This window comes from Mauremys reevesii, linkage group 18 (genome assembly GCF_016161935.1).
Source record: "Mauremys reevesii isolate NIE-2019 linkage group 18, ASM1616193v1, whole genome shotgun sequence".
NCBI classification, from domain to species: domain Eukaryota; kingdom Metazoa; phylum Chordata; order Testudines; family Geoemydidae; genus Mauremys; species Mauremys reevesii.
Window position 1 is genome coordinate 3,466,211 of NC_052640.1, and position 21,496 is coordinate 3,487,706.

Here is a 21,496-nt window from a genome sequence, read left to right on the forward strand (position 1 = left end):
TTCAGAGCTCTGTACAGGGCGGCGTAACCTTTTAAAACCCAGCTCCGACACCCTCCACAGCAAACTAACGCACAGCATCCTTCAGAAGGTAGCGAAATGCAAAATCCCTCCATGGGAGTAATGACACACCCCTCCCCAGCCTGCTAGAAGAGGTGCGCAGGCTCTGCTGGGCCAGGTGTGAAATCCAATCATGCTAAAACAGTGTTTACTGTAAAAAGCAGTGTTTTATGTTAGCAGTCAAACCCCTTTGTTCCTTGGCAGGCTTTGGTAAACAAACGGCACTTGTTATCTCATCTTTCTAATATAAGCACCTGTGAAAAAAATAAAACATAACTCAGCAAAGCACTTGATGTGCTGGGAACAGGTGGGTTTATTCCACAAACATTTGATGCAGTTTGTTCAAAGCAAGGACATGGAGCATCACACTCAGACTTCTCTGCCGCGTCAACGCTTGCAACTACTCATGTGTTTTAGTTTCTGCCTAGCTCACCCGTCCTCCACCCCTTCCATCCAGCAGCACATGCAGCAGAACCTGCTAGCCACGAACCTGACAAGACTTCGCACTTATCTAGCACTTTACATCTTCAAAACACTTTGCACACCATTAACTCATTAACCCACATAGCACCTGTGGGAGGGGAGCCTTTTATATCCTCATTTTACAGACTGGGGCTGACAGCTAAATGAGTTGCCCAAAGGGTCTACCCCTATTCGATCTCCTGGCCCCAATTCAGTGGTCAGGCCAGCCTTCTTTCCCCTCCAGGCTGGGGAGCTGAAAGTCCTACAGCGTGTTTCAAATGCATCATGGTAAAAGTTGCAATTGCAGCTGCAGATCAGAGAGGCCATGTCATTAAAAATAGGACATGATCAGAGGTTCTACCAAGCTGGAAAGAAAGAAGGTGAGTTTTCATTTAATTAAAAAAAAATAAAAATCAAAGCTGTGAACCACTGTAGGTGCTCAGACTTTGAAAAAGCCTATTTATCATTAACATTCTCCATGTCAGGGGAGCTATGGGCCCCATTCTGTCCTTGGAGGTGCATGTGGGCGCAACGTTACCTGTGGCTAACAATACAGCAGGTTCCCCAGGTTGGTTCTCTATCTCCAAAGTAGCAATCTATGCCGCTTCTTTTAGCGGTCAGCATCTTACCAAACCGGAAGCCCTTACGTCTGAATACAGCTAATTTGCTCAGCAGCAAAAAGTGACCTGGCAAAGGGGTCCATTTGGTTAATTCATAATCAATATTTTCCATGGTGCCACTTTAATTTTAGACAGCAGTGTGTAAATTAAAAAATATTTATCAGCCAATAAAAGGAGCAATTCAAATAGGCACAGTAATTACTCCCCCACAGCGGCACTACGTCTCCGGCAATCTGAGGAGCCTCTCCCCACGTGGGGCTGGTCAAGGCTGGATTTTATACATGAAACATGTAGCACAGAAGGAAAAACAACCCAGACTGGACCCCCCCACGCCCCCCCCCCAACCCTTCCTATATGTACCTAATTTGGAGGGCACAATCTGCTGCCGCTGATGAAAATGACCTTTCTGACCAATGTCACCCAGACCTTCACCTCCCCTGCAGTAACAGTGCAAGTGGGAATTACTAGCTAAGACTTCAGCTGTCACTGCCCCCACAAATAAGCTGATCGAGAAAAGCACTAGTGGAACAAATCCTGGCAGAAACAGGCTCTTTAATTCCCTCACTCAACTTCTCTTAAGTCAGCGTTCCCTAAAACACCCACCCTAAGATCCCCATGTCCACTTTGAACCCACGTCCTTCGCCTGCCTTCCTTCAGGGCTGGAGGTTCTGCTCTTTGGGCTGATGCCAGGACAGCAAGAGCTCCAACGCCAGGGGTTCTTGGCTTCATACCATGGGCAGGAACAACAAAGACTTTAGAAGTGGCATCAAAAGCTGAGCTAAGGACTTCAGAAGGCAGGCTGAAAACCTGGGCCTGATAAGCAACCGAAATCCTTTAGTAGCTATACAAAGGAAGTTGTGTCAGAAACAGGCATGCACTGAAATGTCTGAACAGTCTTATCAACACAGGCACTATCTGTCTGTGTACAGCCCCGCCGTCAGCACAGAGTGCTCTGCCTCCAGCCCCCAGCCTGCACCCAGCCCTGGCATGAAGCAGCCATCAAAAGAAAGACAGAGACGAGACCACGACGGGGCGGGTGGGGTGTGGGGGTGGGAACGAAACTTGTTCTGTTGAGAAAACGTTGGCTGTGAAAGATGTGGCTTCGTGGAGCGGCCAAACGGTCTCTCAAAGCCAAACGCCTGCCGCAGCTCTACCTGCTGCTGTGCACACACAGCAGGGCCCAGACACCCACGCGGAGGCTCACCCCAGGGCTGCAGCCCCGCTGGAGACAAACAGAAACCTCTGAGGCCCCGGAGCGGCAACTGCACCTAGTGAGCCGAAATGGAGGCCAGCGGACAAGCAGGTGGGAACTCTTCTTTGCCCTCCCCAGCGGGAACCTCTGTGCAAAGGTTAAAGTCACCTTGAAAGCGAGGTAAGTGCCCCGGCTACAGGGCGATGCCCAGGCTGACGCAGGCAGCTGGAATCCCAAAGAGTCGGACTGCATGGGCAAAGAGGCAGCCTCCTTTCCCGGGCTGCCGGAGCTGTCCTGTGATCAGCTCCACCCGGGGCTGCTGTGACGTATGACATGAACAGCACCCCCGGGTGAGGGCAGGGAGATTTAAGGCTCCCGTTGGGACAGGAGTCGCACGGAGCACTCCTCGGATCCGGAGCCACCAGAGCAGCATGTGCAGGACTCCTCAGCGGTTTCCCGGATGGTCCGTTCAGAGCCGAGGGCGTGCTCCACTCAAGACAAATCCAGGGAGGTGCTGGGCACAGAGATCCGAGAGCATGATGCTCGCCCCGGCAAGCCAGCCGCACGCAGAGCGCAGAGGAAGGAGGCAGTTGGGCCCCTCATTTAGCTTTATTCCTCGTAACGTATTTTAGCAGGGCTGCGATTCGTCTCCTCTCAGCACGCAGATGCCCAGGGCGCTCGGCGGGAATAACACCCCCGGTCTGCACAGGAACCAGTGGCGGGGGAGAAACCAGCCCAGTGCCCCGACACTCTCTGCACTGCAATACACACCGCAGTTTCACACGTGACCTATAAAGCCTTAACCAGTCTGGGGCCCGGTTTGCAAAGATCTTCAGGTGCCAAACGATGCAGATAGGTTCCTAGTGGCATTTTCAAAAGCACCGTAAGCCCCTAGTGCCGTTCTGCATCTTTAAACATCTAAAGACATTTGATAAATGGTCTAAGATTCCAAAGACCAGATTATCTATCATAGCAAGTTAGCCTCAGTGCCTCCTTCCTCAGGTTGGCTGCTCTCCTCCGCCCAGAGGCCACAGTATTTGGAGAGCGACAACTGTAAATTCCCCCTTGTCAAACCTGTTGCTTGACTAATTACCTTCACAGTCACCCACTCCTGATGGAAGTTAGTGTCCAGGCTATGGCCACAGATCCTCAGAAACCACACAAAACTCAAGAGTCAATCAGAGCAACCAACCAAGAGTTACCTCCAAAGGGGGGGAGCAGGGATGACACCGGCAAAGGATGACCTGTGCTCCCTAAAATGCTGATGGTAGGCAGACGCCTCTCCTCTGAGTCACTTGCTGCAGGAAGTTGTGTTGGGGGCTCGGCAAACCTTGCTCTGCCCTTTGCATTAGTGCTGGATGAGGGCCCTTGCAGCGCTGTGACGGAGGTAAGTGTTGATAGCATTACTGTCTTTCTGACCACTGAAAGCTGCCTGATGTGCTGTCCAGGAACAGAGGTGTTGGCCCCAACGTCCTGGCCCAGCTCCAGTTTGGAAATTACATTTAATCTCTTCTAAAATTACCCAGGTAGCCTCAATAGGATGTGGGAGCCTCTACTTCTTGCTGGCTTTTGTGATCTGTTTACTAAGTAATGGACTGAGACCACAAGCTCATTTCACACAGCCCACGAGACAGCCATCAGATAGTAACAACGTGCAATCCTTATTGACCTGGGCCGGAATTGAACTGGCAACCTAGAAATAGGAGGCTCTGGTACTATTTACCAGCCTCCCGAGCTGTCCAGCCCCCCCACTTGCTATAGTTCAGGCGTCCCTGAGAATCTATTTTTAATTATTTTTTTAAATAGAAAGCGAGCGCCTGGCTCAGGAAGCGCTCCATAACGCTGAGCTAAATATTGATCCCAACCAATTACAGATGTGCATTTCCTGCTCACACCACCGCAGATGCACTAACAACCCCGGCCTAGCAGCAGATGCACCGGCGTCTAACGGAAGGCACATATCAAGTGACATTTAATTAAATATAAGCCACTGCTACATCACTGCAGAGAGCAGGAGAAGACCAGGGGCTGGCCAAGCTGAGAGGGGTATTATTTGATTTATAATTTAAATAAAGCTCAGAATTCCTGTAACACAAGGAGAGTAAAATCAAAGGGGCCCAGCCTGCTGAAGTTAATTGGAGGTGATATTTTCTGAGGATGCCTCCTTTTGCAGAGCATCCCTGCTCCTCTGCAAGAAGGCCAGGAAAGGGAGAGGGGGTCCGGAGGAGGATAGGGAAGGCCAAGGCATTGGCTCACTGTGCTGGACCCCTCCCTTCCCTGCTGTCTGCCCAAAAGCTGGGTGTCCATGCAGGACCTTTTCCTCTGCGGAAAGCAAACGGCCCCCCTCCTCCTCGCTAACCCAGGGAACTGAGCTTGAAACCACAACGCCAAGGGCCTGGCCGAGCGGCTCGATAAATCTGACAGGAGACACACTTAGAGATGGCAATAAGTGGCCCTGTGGGTACAGAGGGAGGCTGGGACGGGCGGGCGACAGCCTAACGTGCTGGCTTTAAGAGCTATTATTGGTTTAAAGTCTAGCTGGAGAATGCTGCCTGCAGCAGCTGCATCCCGGGTGAAATCCCACAAGGCTGCAGGATGTCCCACAGTGCTCTGGGGCATGCATGACAGCCCTGCTGGGGAGCCCTAGCACTGAAGAAGCTGTAATGAAAAGCATCTCTTCACACAGCAGAGCTGGGCTGTGCTGTCCCCTCAAGGGTACCTTGCCTTCCCCTGTCTGAGAGCCAAGTGCCCAAACGTTTCCAGGAGCACAGGGCTGGAACGTGGGGCTGGTCTGTACAGCCAAGGCACTCCTTAGAAGAGCGGATTGTAGCGAGGGTCCAGGTCAGCACAGGGACAGCACATGGAGGGCAGGGGATATTGGTCAGAGTTAAATGCAAACTGCAACATCTTCCTGCCTCGGGGAGACACAAGGCCTAGAATGACCCACCAGGCATGGGTCTCTGCGGGGGGAGGCCCACTGGAGCTGTTCGCCAACGAATTCCATAGCGTCCTGGGGGGACAACGAAATGAACGTGGGTGAGTGGAAAGCTCTTCTCCTCTTCAGAAAGGGAGAAACTCCAGCCACAGACGAGAGCCTTATTTACAGCTCAGTGAAGTTTGTGATTCCTGGTGGAACAAAGACTTTAGACCTGTGGCACCAGGCCTTGAAGCCCCTAGGCTGGGGGATTCTAAGGAGCAGACGATGGAGCTGTGTAAAAAGAGGCAACGTGGCCTAGTGGACAGGACTCTGGACTAGGATTCAAGAGACTTGGGCTCTATTCCTGGCTCTGCTGGGTGACCTTTGCTGAGCATGCCCTCTTTCTGCAGGCTGCTGGCCCTTGGGGGCAGGGACTGCCTCTGACCATGCACCCAGCCCAGTGTGGCCCAGATATTGGTCAGGGCCAGTAGGTGCTACTGTAACACAAACAACAGAAATAGCAGGTGGGCATTTTGGAAGGCTTCCATGAAGGAGATTCACGGGTAACTCAAGCTTCATGTTGCTCTGGCTACCTTGGGCGTGGGAACAAAGGGTGTCTAGGCAAATGTGGCCCAGGTGGCCTGGTAACCTCCAATGTGTCTGGGTAGTGGTGGTACAAGAGGTTTCAGAACTTGCTGGACTGTTTGTTTTTCCAGAATCTCTGGGTGGCTTTTCCAAGATTAAGAAAGCGGGTTTGGCCTCCCGGTAGCAGCCCTGGTGAAGTGGTGAGTCTGAAACTGTCCAGTCAGGACTCGGGATGGCAAAATAGAGCCCAGACGCCTTCCCCGATACAGGCCCTGTCCTGCACCTGGCACGTGCTGGGGCCCCTCATCCAGCTCCGGCTCTCTCCCGGAGAGGTGGAGGAGGAGGCGGCATTGCTGGCTCTTGGAGATTCAGATGAGAAGCAGGCCAAAGGCCCAAGAAGTTCCATGAAGGATCTCACAGCGGATGTGGCATGGGTCTGGAGAAGACACTCTTCTCTCCTCTGTAGGAAAGGAAGCCCCTGACTGGAGAAGCCCTGATCTGTTCCCCAGCCCATCTCTCCAGCTTCACCTCAGCCCAACCCTTATCTCAACACTCAGAACTACCCACTCCAGTAAGACCCTGCATGAGGTCTGGGCAGATTTACACCCAACGTCACCAGTAGCACACAGCTCTGAGCCCTCCGCCACCCCATCTTCACCAGCACCCGCCACAGGCCGAGGGGCAGTCGAAGCCACTGCGCTGGTCCGGGGCCGACAGGCTCACCTCCGCACACGGGAGCACTGCTGAGGTACCGCATTTTGGAGCGGCCCCAGCAGTGGGGACCCCACCGAGGCCCCCCCACCGTCTTCCCATACCAACTAAGCAACTCACAGAGCCTGTGTGCACAGGTCGCTTTCCAGATGCCATGGGGAAAAGGTATAAAGGGAGAAAAAGCAATTAACCAGCAAGAGAGGGGAAGGGAAAACCTAGGGTGGGGCCACACCTTGGTGGCCAGGGCACTGGGTCCAGAAACGTCAGCGACACACGCAGCTCCCGGCGCAGGCGGGGACATTAGTCAGCTCACCTTTTACGTGAAATTAATACAAAAATTAATCAGAGGCGCAGGCAGGATAATAGGATTTCACAGTGGTGCCAGGCCAGGCGGCCACCGTGCCGAGCGCCAGACTCATTTAATATCGACAGAAACAGTGCCAGAGGACAGAAATAAGACCCATAAAGATAATTACTGAGATACTCAGGAGCAAATTAAGCAATCAGAGGCACTTCTAAATTGTGGCTCGTTGGAGGAGAATGCTATCTTTTTCGATTACCTAAGCAGGCGTTTAGCAGGAGGCTCATCTGCCCCCACACTGCACGGGACCCAGGCTCGCCTTTCATTCTGCTTCGCAGGGCTGATGGCAGCTTCCCCTCCCCGTTTGCTACAGGTGTAATAAATAAAGAGGGGAAAATTATATTCAAAAACAGATGCCTGGCCCTGGATGTCACCTGCAATTTAATCTGAAATAGCAGGAGGCCTAGAGAAAAAGAGGCGTGCTGCATTTTCCCATAACGAGCGGAAACATACGGTCAGCTAAACTTTGATTAAGGTGACCTGGCTGCCAGGCGGAGGCAGCGAGTGCATTGTGGGGGAGTGGGCTAGCAGGAGACTCTTGCCGAGAGAGGACAGAGCAGCTCCAAAGTGGCATAAAGCGAATCAGTGGCCCGTGGATCTCTTCTTACCCGCCCCTCGGACTTGGGGGGGCACTAGGGGGCAGGAGGAGGAGAACCTGGCTCAATAAAGACAGCAGCAGTGAGAGAAAGGGACAAGCAAGGCCTCTCCCACAAAAAAATGCTGCAAGCAAAGAGACAAACAGGTGCGCCTGGCATGGCTGGCCCAGGATAGGGGAGGGTGTGAAGAGCCTCCGCTCACGCAGTTATCAGGCACAAATGCTGTCCCTGCACTGCCTGCTCCCTCCGAGCACCCTGGGGCACCAGTTCCCCAGCATCGGCCAGCAGAGCATGCGGCACCCTCTGTCTGGGCTGGTGCAGGCGGCGCCCACCGCCTCCCAGATTTCCCCCGGAGAGGCCAGAGCTGCACCCACACGCGGCCCAGTGACTCAGCGGCACAAGCTAGCCCGAGTGCCTGGAGAGTGCTGGGATACTCGCATCTGGGGATCTGCGCACACCGGGCATCACGCCGACGGTTATCAGCCCGGTAAGAAATGCCATAAATAAAAACGAAACCATGGCTGTCAAAAGATGCACAAAACAGTCCCTCCCGCATTGAATTGGTAAAATCCGGTTGGTTGCCTTCGAGCAAATCAGCCAGGATCGGCTGCATGGCACTCGTTGCTGTCTAGACCTTCAGCGGCCAGAGCTACTGGCCCCGACTGGCAGCCTCGGCAGCGGTGCCAAGAACTGGACGCGCATGGAGGCTGCACACCACTCTCTCCCTTCTGCACACGGGGGACGCCTGCACCTGTGCTGCATCTGTTCTACAGGGAGGAGGGCAGGACCCCTTGGTGCCATCACTCCAGGGTCTTCTCACACCTGCTCTGCACATGCTCATCTGAGGCTTAGGCTCCTAGGGAATCAGGCCCAATCCCAGCCCTGGGAGCCAGGGAAGGTCCCATTCAGCTGTGGTGTGGATTGGAAGTTGGGCAGCCAGCCACTGCACCTATTCACCTGATCCCTCCCTCTCTCCGACACGAACGCTTAGCTCGCGCTGTTATTCCACTTGCCACTCAGCACACTAGCAGCAGGGTTTCAGACACGCGGGTCCCCCCACCACGGGACTTCACTTAATCCACGACACGCGGTAATATCTCACACGGAACCGGGTGCACAAAGGCCTATTAACTCCCCCACTTCCAAAGCTCCTTGGTAATTTAGACACATTTCAGACAAGGACGCCTGCCCCAGCCTGAACATCCAGAAGGCAGAACACAGGAAGAACCCAGCCCTTGCTTGTGAACCTGCCAGCACCCAAAGTAGATTGTGCACTAATAGATCCACTGAAGGGGCTCGGGATTCCTTGCGCCTCCTCTGTCCTGAATGGGAGGAGGAGGAAGGTGATGGTCTTTCCAAAAACTTTTTTCCTCCTTTTACTGAGTGCAGCATTAGGCAGGCTGGTGGGTGTTTCCCAGGATCAGCCTCGATGGTTCAGAATCCCTCGCAAATGACAGCTTGCAGACGCGCCTGTTGCCAATTAATATTGGAGAATGACCAGCCATCCTCACCCCCAAACCCCGTCCCCAGCTCCGATTCCCACGGCAGTCGGGGAAGGGAACCTCTGAAGCCCTGTGCACACATTCCCTGAGCCCGGCTCAGAAGAGACGTAGCTTGGTATCCAGGCGTGACCGAATAGCAACACTCAATTGCCTTCCAGACGCTAATAAGAAAAAGACTCGAGCGACGCTGTAAGCTCTGAGCAAGTGTCTACACGCACAGACACAAGCTCGGTTCGCTCCGCACACTGAGCCAGCAGTGGCCTGCAAGACAGAGCCCTGCGAGAGAGGAGAGGGGGCAACAACCTTCCCGTTCTGGCACAGGGAGCAGTGGGGAGAGCCCCTGGCATCCTTCTCCACTGAGTCTATCGGAAACACTGGGAGGATTCTTCCCCTGGGGCACAAGAGGAACTCAGCCCTGGTCTACACTAGGCGGGGGGGGCGACCTAAGATACGCAACTTCGCTGAGGTCGGCGTATCTTAGGTGGACTTACCTGGCCGTGAGGACGGCAGCAAGTCAACCACTGCTGCTCCCCCGTCGACTCCGTTTCCACCTCTCGCGAGCTGGAGTCCCAGAGTCGACAGGGAGCGTGTTTGGGGATCGATCTATCCGCGTCTAGACGAGATGCGATAAATCGATCCCCAACAGATGGATCTCTACCCGCCGATCCGGCGCGTAGTGAAGACCTGCCCTCAGATACCCACGAGAACTGAAAGGAAAGGTGCCTTCAGAAATACAAACAAGTTTGTAGATTTTTAAGGCCACATGGGCCCACTGCATCATCTAGCCTTAACATGGGCGCCCCCCTGAACTAATTCCTGCTTCAAGTCCAATAGCTGTGGTTGAACTTGACTGTATCTTTTAGAAAAAAAAAGATCTGATCACTTCAGACCCCACCCACCTCTACTTCACAAGGCAAACTCAGCAGAGTGGTTTGGTTGTGCTGGGGTGCACAGGTAGGGAAAATACGTCTCCAGGAAAATACAGATCATTAACCAAATACCTTGGGGCTGTCACACGCTAAAAAGCGGAGCTTTAGTAGTTGATTTGTCTTCAGCCCGGAACGCTTACAAATCCAACCGAGACCAGTAGAAAAAATATCCACTCCCCTCTTTAAAACACACATTCATCACTTGAGAATCTTAACGTGTCTTTCCCAGCCGGAGAGGTCAAACCTGCCTGCCTAAAGCAGGCTCATTAAATATACATTTAATCATGGTTTGGATTGAGAGACAAAGGCTGCTCGAGACAGGTGCTTTACTGGCGTGACCTTTTGGAACCCATTTTAATGTAACTAGTTTACAGCTTATCTGAAAGGCCAGCTCGTCAGGAACAGCAGAGCTACAGCAAAACTGGGAAAAGTAATTATAGGAGAGGGAGGGGGAAGGGTGGGTTAGAGAGATTTTAAGGAGGCTTCAGAGCAGGTGTTTGCCACGGCACTTTGGAGACATTGCTGCAAAATTTTCTGAAGTTTGACTTATCAGCCAAAGCGACTCAATTTAATTCGCTTATCGCGTCTCCTTCCTTTTCCCCCCTCCCCTCCCCTGATTTTCCTGTTCTTTTTAATCATCAGTTAAAGAAATGTCTTTTTCAATGAGACAAGCAGCATCAAAGCAGCAAGCAGGCAAATGCTTCCAATCAGGGAGGAAGGGAACTGGACACGGGCTGCCTTCCGCCTCCCATAGCAGGAGAGGCACAGAGCAGAGAAGGGCCTCAGGGCTAACCCACTCCATGGGACAGGGCGCTTGGAAAAGACAGCACAAGGCACAACCAAGCACGAAGCCTGACAGAGCCAAGTGAGGTTTGAAGGTCAATGAATAACTTGATGCCGGGAAATGAACTGGAGAGATCAGTGCAAGAAGCCCCCTCTCAGTGCACAGCATATGCCGTCTCCCTGGCAAAGTCCCAACAGGCACTTACACTTCCGCGGTTCCAGGGTCTTGTTTGGACATGCGAGGTGCTGGGCTGGTGGGTTCTGGGTTCTCTGGAGACAGGCCAACATGGTCCAAGCGTTGGAGAGCGCTGCTGGAGTCACGACTGGAGACCCTCACGCTGCAGACAGACAGAAAGGGAAGGCGTCAATAAGCAAACGGGATCGGCCATGGTAGCTGAGCGTCACACGGCCTCTCTCTCCCTCACGAACACTGTACGTGGCTGGGAAAGCCAGCCTGTGAGTTAGACAGCGTGTGATGGGCGGGTGACGCTGGGTCTATGTGCATTAAAAGCAACGTTTGTCATGAGCCCAGTCATAGGCGCCGACTCACTGGGTGCTCTGGGGCTGGAGCACCGACGGAGAAAAATTGATGGGTGCAGCCAAGCTCCCCGCCCCAGCTCACATCACCTCCACCTCCTCCCCTGAGCATGCCACGTCCCCGCTTCTCCTCCCAGCGCTTGCTGCCGCAAAACAGCTGTTTCGCGGCATAACAAGCTGTGGGAGGGAGAGGAGCGGGAATTCGACACGCTCAGGGGAGGAGGTGGGGCCGGTGCGGGGATTTGGGGAAGGAGTCCAATAGGGGTAGGGAGGGGGCGGAGTTGGGGGAGGGACTTTGGGGCAGGGGTGTAGTGAGGGCGGGGCCAGAGGTCAAGCACCCACCAGCGCCAGGAGAAGTTGGCACCTATGAGCCCAGTGACCACAACTGGATTAAACATTTCCTGTTCACGTTGGACGGGAGACGACCTTTCTTACACACCACGGAAATTTCATCCCGTTCTATGTTTTCTCCAACAGAAAATCAAAACCTGAACAATTTGTAGTTTAAGACTGAAAAATTTTATTTTTCATACCCCCCGTGGCTCCAAAATCCTCTCTACCCCCCAAAAATGTTTGCTTCCTTCCAACTGTTTCCATTCCAGCTCCGCAGGTGACATTCCCTCAGCAGGGCAGCGCAAGACACAGCCATGTGACTTTCACGCTTGTGCAGTTTAAGACCAGCGTACAGCGGGGCATTGGCAGTGGCAGCTCCAGAAGGCTCTGCAGGTTACCGAGGTCCTGGGCTCCTAGGCTGTCTTCACTGCAAACCAGGTGTGATTTTATTTCGAGATATCTAGCGCGAGGTAACTATCTACAAACAAAGCCCTAGTGGAGACAAAGCTCTGCAGTTTTTATCTTGATGTAGCTAGGTAAGCGTGGTGGTGGTGGTGGTGGTGGTGGTGGGGAGGAAATCGTGTTGACCTTGGCTAGCTACAGGGAGGTAAAAGCTACCGCCGCGGTGCCTGCGCTAGGTCTTTACAGCCTGGTAGTTATTTCGAGCTAACCACCTAGATGTTAGCACACGTCTCCTTTGCAGTGACACCCAAGGCCTGGGGCTGTGTGTTCGCAGTTCCTTTAAATGCGTGCTGCCTTAGGACAGACTCCGGGCGAGCAGACCAAACCCCCATCAGCGAGGGACGTCCCCGTGTGCTGAGAGACACGCTGACATCACACAGAGTGGGCAAAGGACAACGTGTGCGCGCCCCAGCCCGCTCGCCAACGCCTCCGAGATGTCCTGCCCATTAATTATCCGGCCTCCTGAGCTGATTCAGCACGGCTGTCTCCAGGAGCCAGGGTCACACATGGCAGTGAAGTGATCAGCATCTAGCTATTATGACCGTGCTCTCCACCCAGAAGGGCAGCGAGAGCTCCTGTCCCGACGAATCTGCTATCCCACATAAAGGGCAAAGGGAGGGGAGCGACACATACAAAGATTCTGACATATAAATCAATGAGCCACTCCCACACCTGCCCCTCAATCTAACCATGATTAGTGAGCCAGTTTCCCCCAGGTAGCCTGGCCAAAGCGGATCCTGAGGAGGGATCCCAAAGAAAAGTGGGTTTCAGTTCCTATTCTGCCTCTGCGGATGCAGCCTGCATACCCAGAACAGCCCACTGCCGCCCCTGCAACGTGCCGATGCCAATGTCAGACAGCGGGAGACAGGCCGCTTGATTGTTCGCTGGAATGATGGACACCATCTCCTCGCAGTACATCATAAAGCATTCGATTACTTCCCCTGAAAGCTGGCCATTAAGATCCCAGCCTAGATCAAACCCTCCATTTCAAGTGGATATTGGGAAAAGCCTCTATTAAAAACCACTCGAGTCCCAGCGTCTGCCACCAGAGCTCAGGCTGGCCTCGAAATCTAGTTGACTAGAGTCAGAGGGGTCAGGCCAAAGTCATTCCCAACAACGGAGCTACAGTAATTGTAGATCCCCTTCAGGAGCCTAGATGGAAGGCATAAATTAAAACTAATTCCTCCTGATGTACTCTCACTGCCTCGAGTGACTCCTGGACCAAGCTTTCCTTCACAGACGGGGTAAGGAGACGTTGACTTGAAGCATAAGAAAAGCAGGCTGCAGTCTCTGTCCTTCAGAGCCAGAAGTTCTGATCCATTGCTCTTGCTGGCTGAAAGTTACTGATGGCTGGGTGTCACAGCCGATACATCACATGGCCCAACGCTTTGTCGCGGAAAGTCTGCCCCATCTCAGCTATTCCGAGCAGAGAGGGGACCGTTCCTACCGCCCCAACCCAGACCTCGGTGGGCAGGGAGCACCACTTGTCAGGGCAAAGGGGCAGGCAGGGCTACAGGGAAGAGGACTCAACCCGCTTTAAATGCATTGGGTTATTTTGTATATTGTGCACTTACACAACCCTGGAGAAGATCACCACTTTCCCCTCCAACAGGGGGCAGTGATGTGTGTGCAAATTCCCCCCACCCATATGCAATATCTTTTTCACGAGAGTCAGGGAGGGCATGCTTTCCGTTTTCCCAGTTTCACTCTCACCCTTCTACGAATGAATCCCATTCATGGCATTTCAACCCGGGTATTTCCTCTTTACACAGAGCAGAGCAAGGATCCAGAACCAGGACCTGACCCAGCTCCCTCCGCAGGTCAGCACAGAACACCAGCTGGTCAGCGCAAGCTCTCCCAGCCCGCTGCTGCAGAGCCTCAGTCAGACAGCATCCAAAGCTCGCAGCTGCTGTACAGACAAATACCATCTACACCCTGATGCACTCGCAAGGTAACTTGTAATAAAGTAAAATTAACAACCACCCCCCCTCCCCTCCGCTGGTCTCTAGCGCCTCCCACCCACACAAGTCACAGTGCTGCACAAGCAGTAGCTGACCCTCCTCAGTGCTAGGGTTGCCAGGTGCCTGGTTTTCGACCCGCCCCATCGAAAAGGGACCCTGGCGGCTCCGGTCAGCACCACTGACCAAGCTGTTAAAAGTCCGGTCAGTGGTGCAGCGGGGCTAAGGCAGGCTGCCTGCGTGCCCTGGTTTGCGCAGCTCTCGGACATGCCAGCCACTTCCAGGAGCCGCCTGAGGTAAGTGCCACCTGGAGTCTGCACCCCTCAACCCCCGCCTGTGCCTCAGCCTCCTGACCCAGCCATAAGCCCCCTCCCGCACTCCAACCCCCCTGCCCCAATCCTGAGCCCCCGCCGGCACCTCAACCCCCTCATTCCCAGTCCCACTCCAGAGTCTGCACTGCCAGCCGGAGCCCTCACCCCTTGCCGGAGCCCCCTCCTGTACCATGAACCCCTTATTTCTGGCCCCACCCTGGAGCCTGCACCCCCAGCTGGAGCCCTCACCCCCTCTTGCACCGCAATCCCCTGCCCCAGCCCTGTGCCTCCTTCCACACCCAAACCCCTCATCCCTGGCTATAGCCCAGAGCCCGCACGCCCAGCCAGAGCCCTCACCCCCTCTTGCACCCCAATCCCCTGCCCCAGCTGGTGAAAATGAGTGAGTCTGGGGGGGATGGAGTGAGCGGGGGCAGGGTCTCAGAGAAGGGGCAGGGCAACGGTGTTCGGTTTTCTGCAATCAAAGTTGGCAACCCTTCCCAGTGCCCTCCTCCCCCCCTCCCAGAGCCAGTACAAACTGGTTCTTCACTGCGTTCTCAAAGCTTTGCCCAAGCTAGTTTTATGGCAAGTTCCTCCATCCTCCTTTTCCATACAGCTCAGAGCATGCCAAGGACTCCAGGATAGATCCTGCACAGAACCTTCTACCCGCTTGGTGCTCAGACCCGAGCACCGCTCCAGGAGACCTGCCAGCTGGACAAGCACAGAGTACAAACCCACTCTGCTCCCAGGCACAGCACATACATGGGACCTGCAGACGGAGGGCTCCGCCAGTGCCACTAGGGGAAATCTGCTCCATCGCCCAGATCCTGTTAGCGGACATGAGCTGCAATTTCTGAACATCTGGGTGTTGGCTCCCTGCAATGCAAGCCACAGCCAGCGGGCCAGGTTCTAAGCTCAGGTCCTGGATTCCCAGGTCTCACTAGCACCTGTGGAAAATCAGGGCCTGTGTTTCTGAAGCTGGGCACCCAAAAATGGAAACACCCCAAACTAAAATGGCAGTTTTGAGAACTTAGCCCATACACACCCATACATGAGGGTGTGCGCGGGAGCTGTGCGAGATCCATGGGCGTGGGTGTGCCTGTGGGGAGCACGGCAGCAGAGTCAGACTAGGACTTTTCTTGGCTTCAAAACTGCCTTTTGTTTAAGAAGCAGAGTCATCTGGGCTGGGGTTTGACGTGACACGGAGGGCACTGCTCATTCAGATGCGACGCTATCACAAGCTTCTCAGCTCTCCCCCAGCTCAGGACGTAGCAGCCAAAGAGCTGATTTCTCTTCGCAGCCTGGATCCATGATTGCATTCAGCTGCTGGGAATGAAGTTAGCCACACTCAGAGTGAAGCTCAGTACAGTATTCCAGGCACAGCCTGACCCACTGAGTGGCCCGAGAGCCAGGGGAAAGAAATGCCTGACAACCTGGCAGATCTCCGCTACCTAACAGAACAGGCAGGAGCAAATTAGGGCAGATCGCAGGTTGTTCTCATTTTCACAGCATTTGTTCTGCTGCAGCGTGAGGAATAGACCGGACACACTGGAGTTACATCTATGTCACATACATGTTATTTGTATTGCACACGTCCTGCTAGCCACACTTGTCCATACACATAGCCTGCATAATTACAGGCTGTCCGATTTAGCAGGCCCGGCCCTGTGTCCTGCCACATCAGAGAACAGTCAGTCCTGTCATGACAGCACCACCTCAGGCCATGGCTCTGGTACCGTGACCTGGCTGCATGCACATCATGCCATGCACGACTGGCCTGCAGGCCGGACGGGCCAGCGACAGGGCACTTCTCTTGAGGACACAGAGCGAGGCTCAGGGGATTGGAGCCTTTAAATGGTGGGTCACTGCTCCCAGGGCAGATCGGACTGGCAGTGCCAGAAACGCAGCGCCCTTTGATGGCTGCTCAAAGGCCGATGTGAAATAAGCGGCAGGGTCCGCTTCCCAGCAGACAGCTCCTGACGTGCCTTCCACCACCACAGCTGGCCCCTTGGCAGGTGGCATCAGTGGAGATGGCCAGGAATGAACGGCCCAGAGAGACTCAATTCCCCATTCCCCCAGGGGGTCGGAGCTGAGGCCTATCTGGGAAGGCAGCGAGCAGTGACACTTGCCTGGAGATGCTCGAAGGACCCCCAGAGCAGGCTGCACTCACCAAACTCAGTCCTGAGTAACAACTAACTAACAACACTCCTGAACTGCCTGCGGGGGCTTTTCCAACCTGCCCGTTTTATTCCGGGGGCGTCTGCTCACGAGCAGAGAACGGACTCAACATGGAGGGTGCCCTGGCTGACCAGGAGCCGGCTGACCCAGGAAATGGCTCTTAAATACCTGCTATTGTACATCGATGTCTCCCAGGTCACTGCTGGAGCTGCCTGCTCCAAGGGGGCTCCCAGGCCAGCTAGGTAAGCCCCAGTCAGCCTCCTGGCGAGGGAAGCACCCATCCATCTGGGATACCTTCCTCTGCTGGGACCAGACTTGCGGATCACCTCTGTCCACGCAATTCCTGCTGCACCAAGGAGTTCCCTCCTCCCACTCCCTGCCCCCTATGTAGACACTTTCCCCCTCCCGGGGGCTGAAGCTGGAATATCCGCTCAATCTGCTTTGACTGCAGTGCACTGCTTAATGGTTGTGTTGGAGCAATTATAGAAATATCTTTTTCCTGAGCACAATGGACAGACGTTCTTGGAAGTCGCTTGCTTTCGGCTCTGACCTGACAAATGATCTTGGACACACGTGGATTGCTCGCTCCCTGCCTCCCCCCACTCCTCCCAGGAGCGCTCTTCCCCTGCGGGAAGGCAGGCTGCAGAGTAGCCAGTGTAACTTCCTGCCCTCTGAGCAGAGGGCAGATGCAGACAGGGCTGATGATTAAATGGGAACTGGTTCTCGGGGACACGTGCCCTCAGATTCGTCCTTCAGAACTGGCCCCACCTCTGGAGCCAGGCAGCGACATGGGGAAGGGAAACCGCCACCTGTTACCGGTGTCACTGCAAAACCTTCAAGTGCAGCCGTGCTCTGGCCTACGCCCAGCTAATCCAGCCGGCTCTGGCTTCCCTCAGGGAGTCCCAGCCTGCCCAGGCCGAGGCGCTGGTTGGCTACTCCCACAGGCTGGGAAGGGATGCTCAGCACGGCTGCCCCAGGTTCCCACTGGTGCACTGAGGACAGCATTGTTCTGCCAGCTGCTTGGTCAGCCTGTCCTTAGCAAGGCCGAACAGGGCGCCTTAGACTGAAGCTCATCACAACCAAGCTTGGTGCCTCCTGGAAGTGCCAGAGATGCCTGGGAGCTAAGGGGCGGGGGTGGGACAAGCAGGGCAATCTGCCCCAGGCCCTGGGCCCCCACCAGAATCTAGTATTCTATACTATTGCAACTTTTTTTTTTAATGGAATGGGCCCCCGAAATTGCTTTGCCCCAGGCCCCCTGAATCCTCTGGGCGGCGCTGCCTGCTACCTGCCCAGGTGGGAAAACACACTGCCCCACTTCAGCGGCAGCAGGATGGAGGCAAATTGGAGCAGTGGGGAGATTGCGACTGACCCTAACAGAGACCACAGGAAAACAGGATCAAGCCCTAACCCCAGCCAGGTTGCCAGCCCCAGTGCAGCCCTCGGGCCAGAACCCCCGTCCCTGCTCTAAGCACGGCGCAGGCTAGTTCGAGCCGGGACTAGCTTCCATTTACTGCATAACCCTCCGGAGCCCCCCAGACCTCCCCACGCTGCTGCATACAACAGGCATAACACCTCCCATGTGCTCCCCGGCCTCGCTAACGCTGGCTTGGTAAGGGCTCCGAGCGCGGCACCATAACCAGCCGCGGGACAACCCAAAGGCCCCACGTCAGGCTTTTATCAGCACTGGGTAACGTCGCCTGGGGGGGGGGGGGGGGATGTTCCTCTGTGCCGGCTCCCCACGCGTCCCCAGGGATGTCAGCCCGGAGCTCTCCCTGCACCTAACTGCCCTGGCGAGCCTGCAGTCCCAAAAGTGAGACGTCTTCACAAAGGAGGGGGCAACAAACAGGCTCTCTCCCTGCGGTGAAAAGGCGACCCGCAAGGAGGGACCTTCCAGCGATGGTGGATGAGGAGTTCAGCAGCAGCGACTTCCCTCTGTTGCTATTTATGCATAATCCAGTGCTCGTCATTATGAGCCTCCAGGCTCACCCCGACGCCAGCCCCGGGGCCCGGAGGGAAAGTCCATCCCGCAGGCGCTGCAGAAAGCCCAGCAGGTTGGTTAGAGTGAGCCAGTATTTCAGCGATGGCATTGATCCGCCTTTGAGAACAGTCCTCCAAGACTCTAGAGCCAATCTCAGCTGTCTCCCTCCCCCAGAACTGTTTGGGCTGAAAAGTTCAGCAAACATGATACTCTTTTCAGAGACAGGTTGGGGCAGGGGGATGGGAAGAAGTTATTTCATGCTGAACAGGTGTCTGGAGAACCCAAATTGGGCTGTTTTCTACTAATAATGAAGTATTCATGAGTAAAAGCCTTTTCACGACTTTCTTAAGATACTAATTTCACAACAAGCGCCTTGTTACCACGCAATTATTTCAATCTTGTATTTTGCTGAGATTCCATCTGTCCTAGCCTCTCTTTAAATGAAAGACAATCATGTAACCACCTTTCATTATTCACTATTTTCCTTTCAGCAAAGGTACCCTGAAAGAAATGATTTCCTCTGAAAGGGACTTTTATTCAGTTTCAAAACCAATTTTCTCCTATTACTGTCTTAAAAAAAAAAGGAGTGTTTTTATTTCATGCATTACGTATCCCTTGTTAATGCAGCTCACAGTAAAAGCAGCAGTATCCATTTTCTGGCTTTGATTTCTGGTAATTTTAAAATATGCCATTACAATCAGGCAGAAATTATACAGTTTGAAAAGAGAATGAAGTGCTTCTTATTCAGAGACTGAATGCACTTGACTGTTCGCTAGCTCGCATATCTCCGCCGGGACTGGGGGTTCATTACACAGCCCTGCGAGGAGCGAGGATTCAGATTGCTCGCTCGCGCACAAACTGCACCACCACCCTCTGAAGTTTGGTAAAAGCCGGGAGGACGATCGATCAAAGCAGGCACTGAAGTAACAGCTCCCTGCTAACTCCCATGAGCATCCCAGTAAGCCCCAGCCCCAGGGAGTCCCCCCAGGAAGGATCCTGCTTTGTCGGTAAAGGAAAGTGCGTGACCTTTGCGACAGGCTGACCCTTTTCAGTGGGAACTGGAAGGGAGAGCTGTCCCAGGGCAGCATGAGAAACCCCCAACAGTAAGTGTTGTGCGTGCGCGGAGGTTAAGGGGAGGTAGAACAGACAGGTACCAAAGGGAGAGCGTGAAGTGGATAGAACAGCCCTAGCCATCCAGCATGAGAACTCGATGCAGGCAGAGGGCTCTGAGCTGCAACACTCCCTGTGTGACTGTGCAAGGACCCTAGGCCGAGATCATGGCAGGCTACACTCAGCCCCCATCCCTCCTGGAGACCGGCCCCATCTCCCCATCCTTGAAATGTTCACAGCGCCTCCAGCGTAAGCGCACGTGCGGCAGGCCCAGCCCAGATACCATCCTGGCCCACAGGCACGCCCGGCCTGCAGTCGCTGGTGCAGGCGCCCATCCGACGCTGCGTCACACAGTGCAGGGGGTGACGCAGCTGGGGGAGCGGGGGGTTCGCTGCAGAGATGGACAGAGCAAAGAGACTGCCCCTGCAGGGACGGACGGGCAGAAGGGACGGACGCACAGAGCCCGGGTAAAGAGGAAGGCACTGACCCTGCCTGGTTTAGCGTAGGCATCCAGCTTGCCTGGGTCTGGCCCATGCTGTCTGACGGCTAACCCCACCTGCAAACCCCACTGAGCCTCCAGGGCTGCTGCAGAGTAGCCACCATCTGCCTGATTAGCAAAAGCATATCCCCTCCTCCCCCACACAAAGAGCTCTCTCTCCCCTGCTGCATTGTGCACACCTCTGCTGGCCTGGTGTCACCTCGGAAAGCCAACTGCAATTCTCCCCTTGTCCTTCCCCCACAATTCACCCAAGGGAGCTGGCTCCCTTCCTCCCCACGCACCCAGCGCTTGCACCTTTGCAAAGGCGGCCCGAGCACAGCTGTGCTCGGAGACTCCCCGCTGATTAGGGACCATGTCTCAGTGGCAGGCTCTTGATGCTCCAGGGTTGAGGGGCAAAGTTGGCAGGGGGGAGCTGGCTGGCGCTTGGGCCAGGCCCACTGCAACGCAGGAGAAACGGCAAAAAATGCTGCCAGATGCACAAAGAAAACAAAGGACAAAAGCAGAGGAAAAAGCCATCTCCCCGTTCTAGCCATCTGTGATGCTCCTTGTAACAAAATGTGACCCCATGGAATACAATGGGAAGCTCAAGGCTTTGACTCAGATCTTTGAGGCACTCAACAGGTTGGACTCAAGACACCTAAAAGCTACCTAAAGCTTCAGGCCAAGAGCCAGAGGGAAAACACTGCTCCTCAGGCCGAATGCAGCCACTCGAGTACAGCTCGTCTGGGCAGGAGCCAGAGCTTTCTCAGGAGCTGGCCTGAGACTGGACCAAACGCCCGCAGATCTAAGCATCAGCACAACCCTCCCCACCTTCCACTCCAAGTACAAGTGGCACTTCTTCCGCCTGGCTGGGCTAATATGGACACCGAGGCCAATGCACATCCAACATGAAATCACACGGCAACTCCCACACTTGGGAGAGGGAAGGAGAAAGGACCAACCACACGTGACCGATGCTGGTCACACGACTTAATGCCCAACTGGAAGGCGCTTGGATGCTGCAGTGATGAGGGCAGAAGAACCTGGACAGAGCAGAATGTTCTTGTTGGACGCTGTCTCTTTAGGAGAACGGGTCAAGGGGGAGGCCTGACGGCGATGTCACCCTGAGGTGTGCACATCGGCATATGGGAAGCAGTGGATAGTCACAACTAAGTCACATTAACATGAGCAGGAGCTACTACAAGTAAAAAAAGGACAAGTGAAGCAGCCCTAAAGTTTTTAAGTAATAACAATGCTTTACATTTCTATTGGCCCTTGCATCCCAAAGCAGAAATAATTACACCCATCGGTGGAATGCAGCCACCTCTGTGCTGGAACACGGTAGCTGTTTCACAGCAGCACTGCACATAGTTGAAATCAGGAAATGAGGAAGAATCATGTGTCCAAGTGAAACTGCCAGGTGGGAATTTAGGGAGGTG

General features: G+C 54.4%; 1 protein-coding gene and 1 long non-coding RNA gene across 6 annotated transcripts in view; one reads left to right on the forward strand and one right to left on the reverse strand.

The window, feature by feature from the left end:
• FAM222A (family with sequence similarity 222 member A) overlaps nucleotides 1-21,496 on the reverse strand; it is a 107,324-nt gene that overhangs the window by 43,698 nt on the left and 42,130 nt on the right. For 3 of the 5 annotated variants that reach the window (XM_039505472.1, XM_039505473.1, XM_039505471.1), the window contains one exon: nucleotides 10,922-11,053. The exons of the other annotated variants lie outside the window; for them this stretch is intronic. In XM_039505472.1, the coding sequence (XP_039361406.1) occupies nucleotides 10,922-11,003 (82 nt within the window). In that variant the 5' untranslated portion in view covers nucleotides 11,004-11,053. The remainder of the gene's footprint in view (nucleotides 1-10,921; nucleotides 11,054-21,496) is intronic. 5 annotated transcript variants of the gene reach the window in all.
• On the forward strand, nucleotides 3,666-15,216 carry LOC120386313. Its single transcript, XR_005589646.1, has 3 exons — nucleotides 3,666-3,718; nucleotides 13,820-13,998; nucleotides 14,930-15,216. It is a non-coding gene; the product is annotated as an uncharacterized LOC120386313 (long non-coding RNA).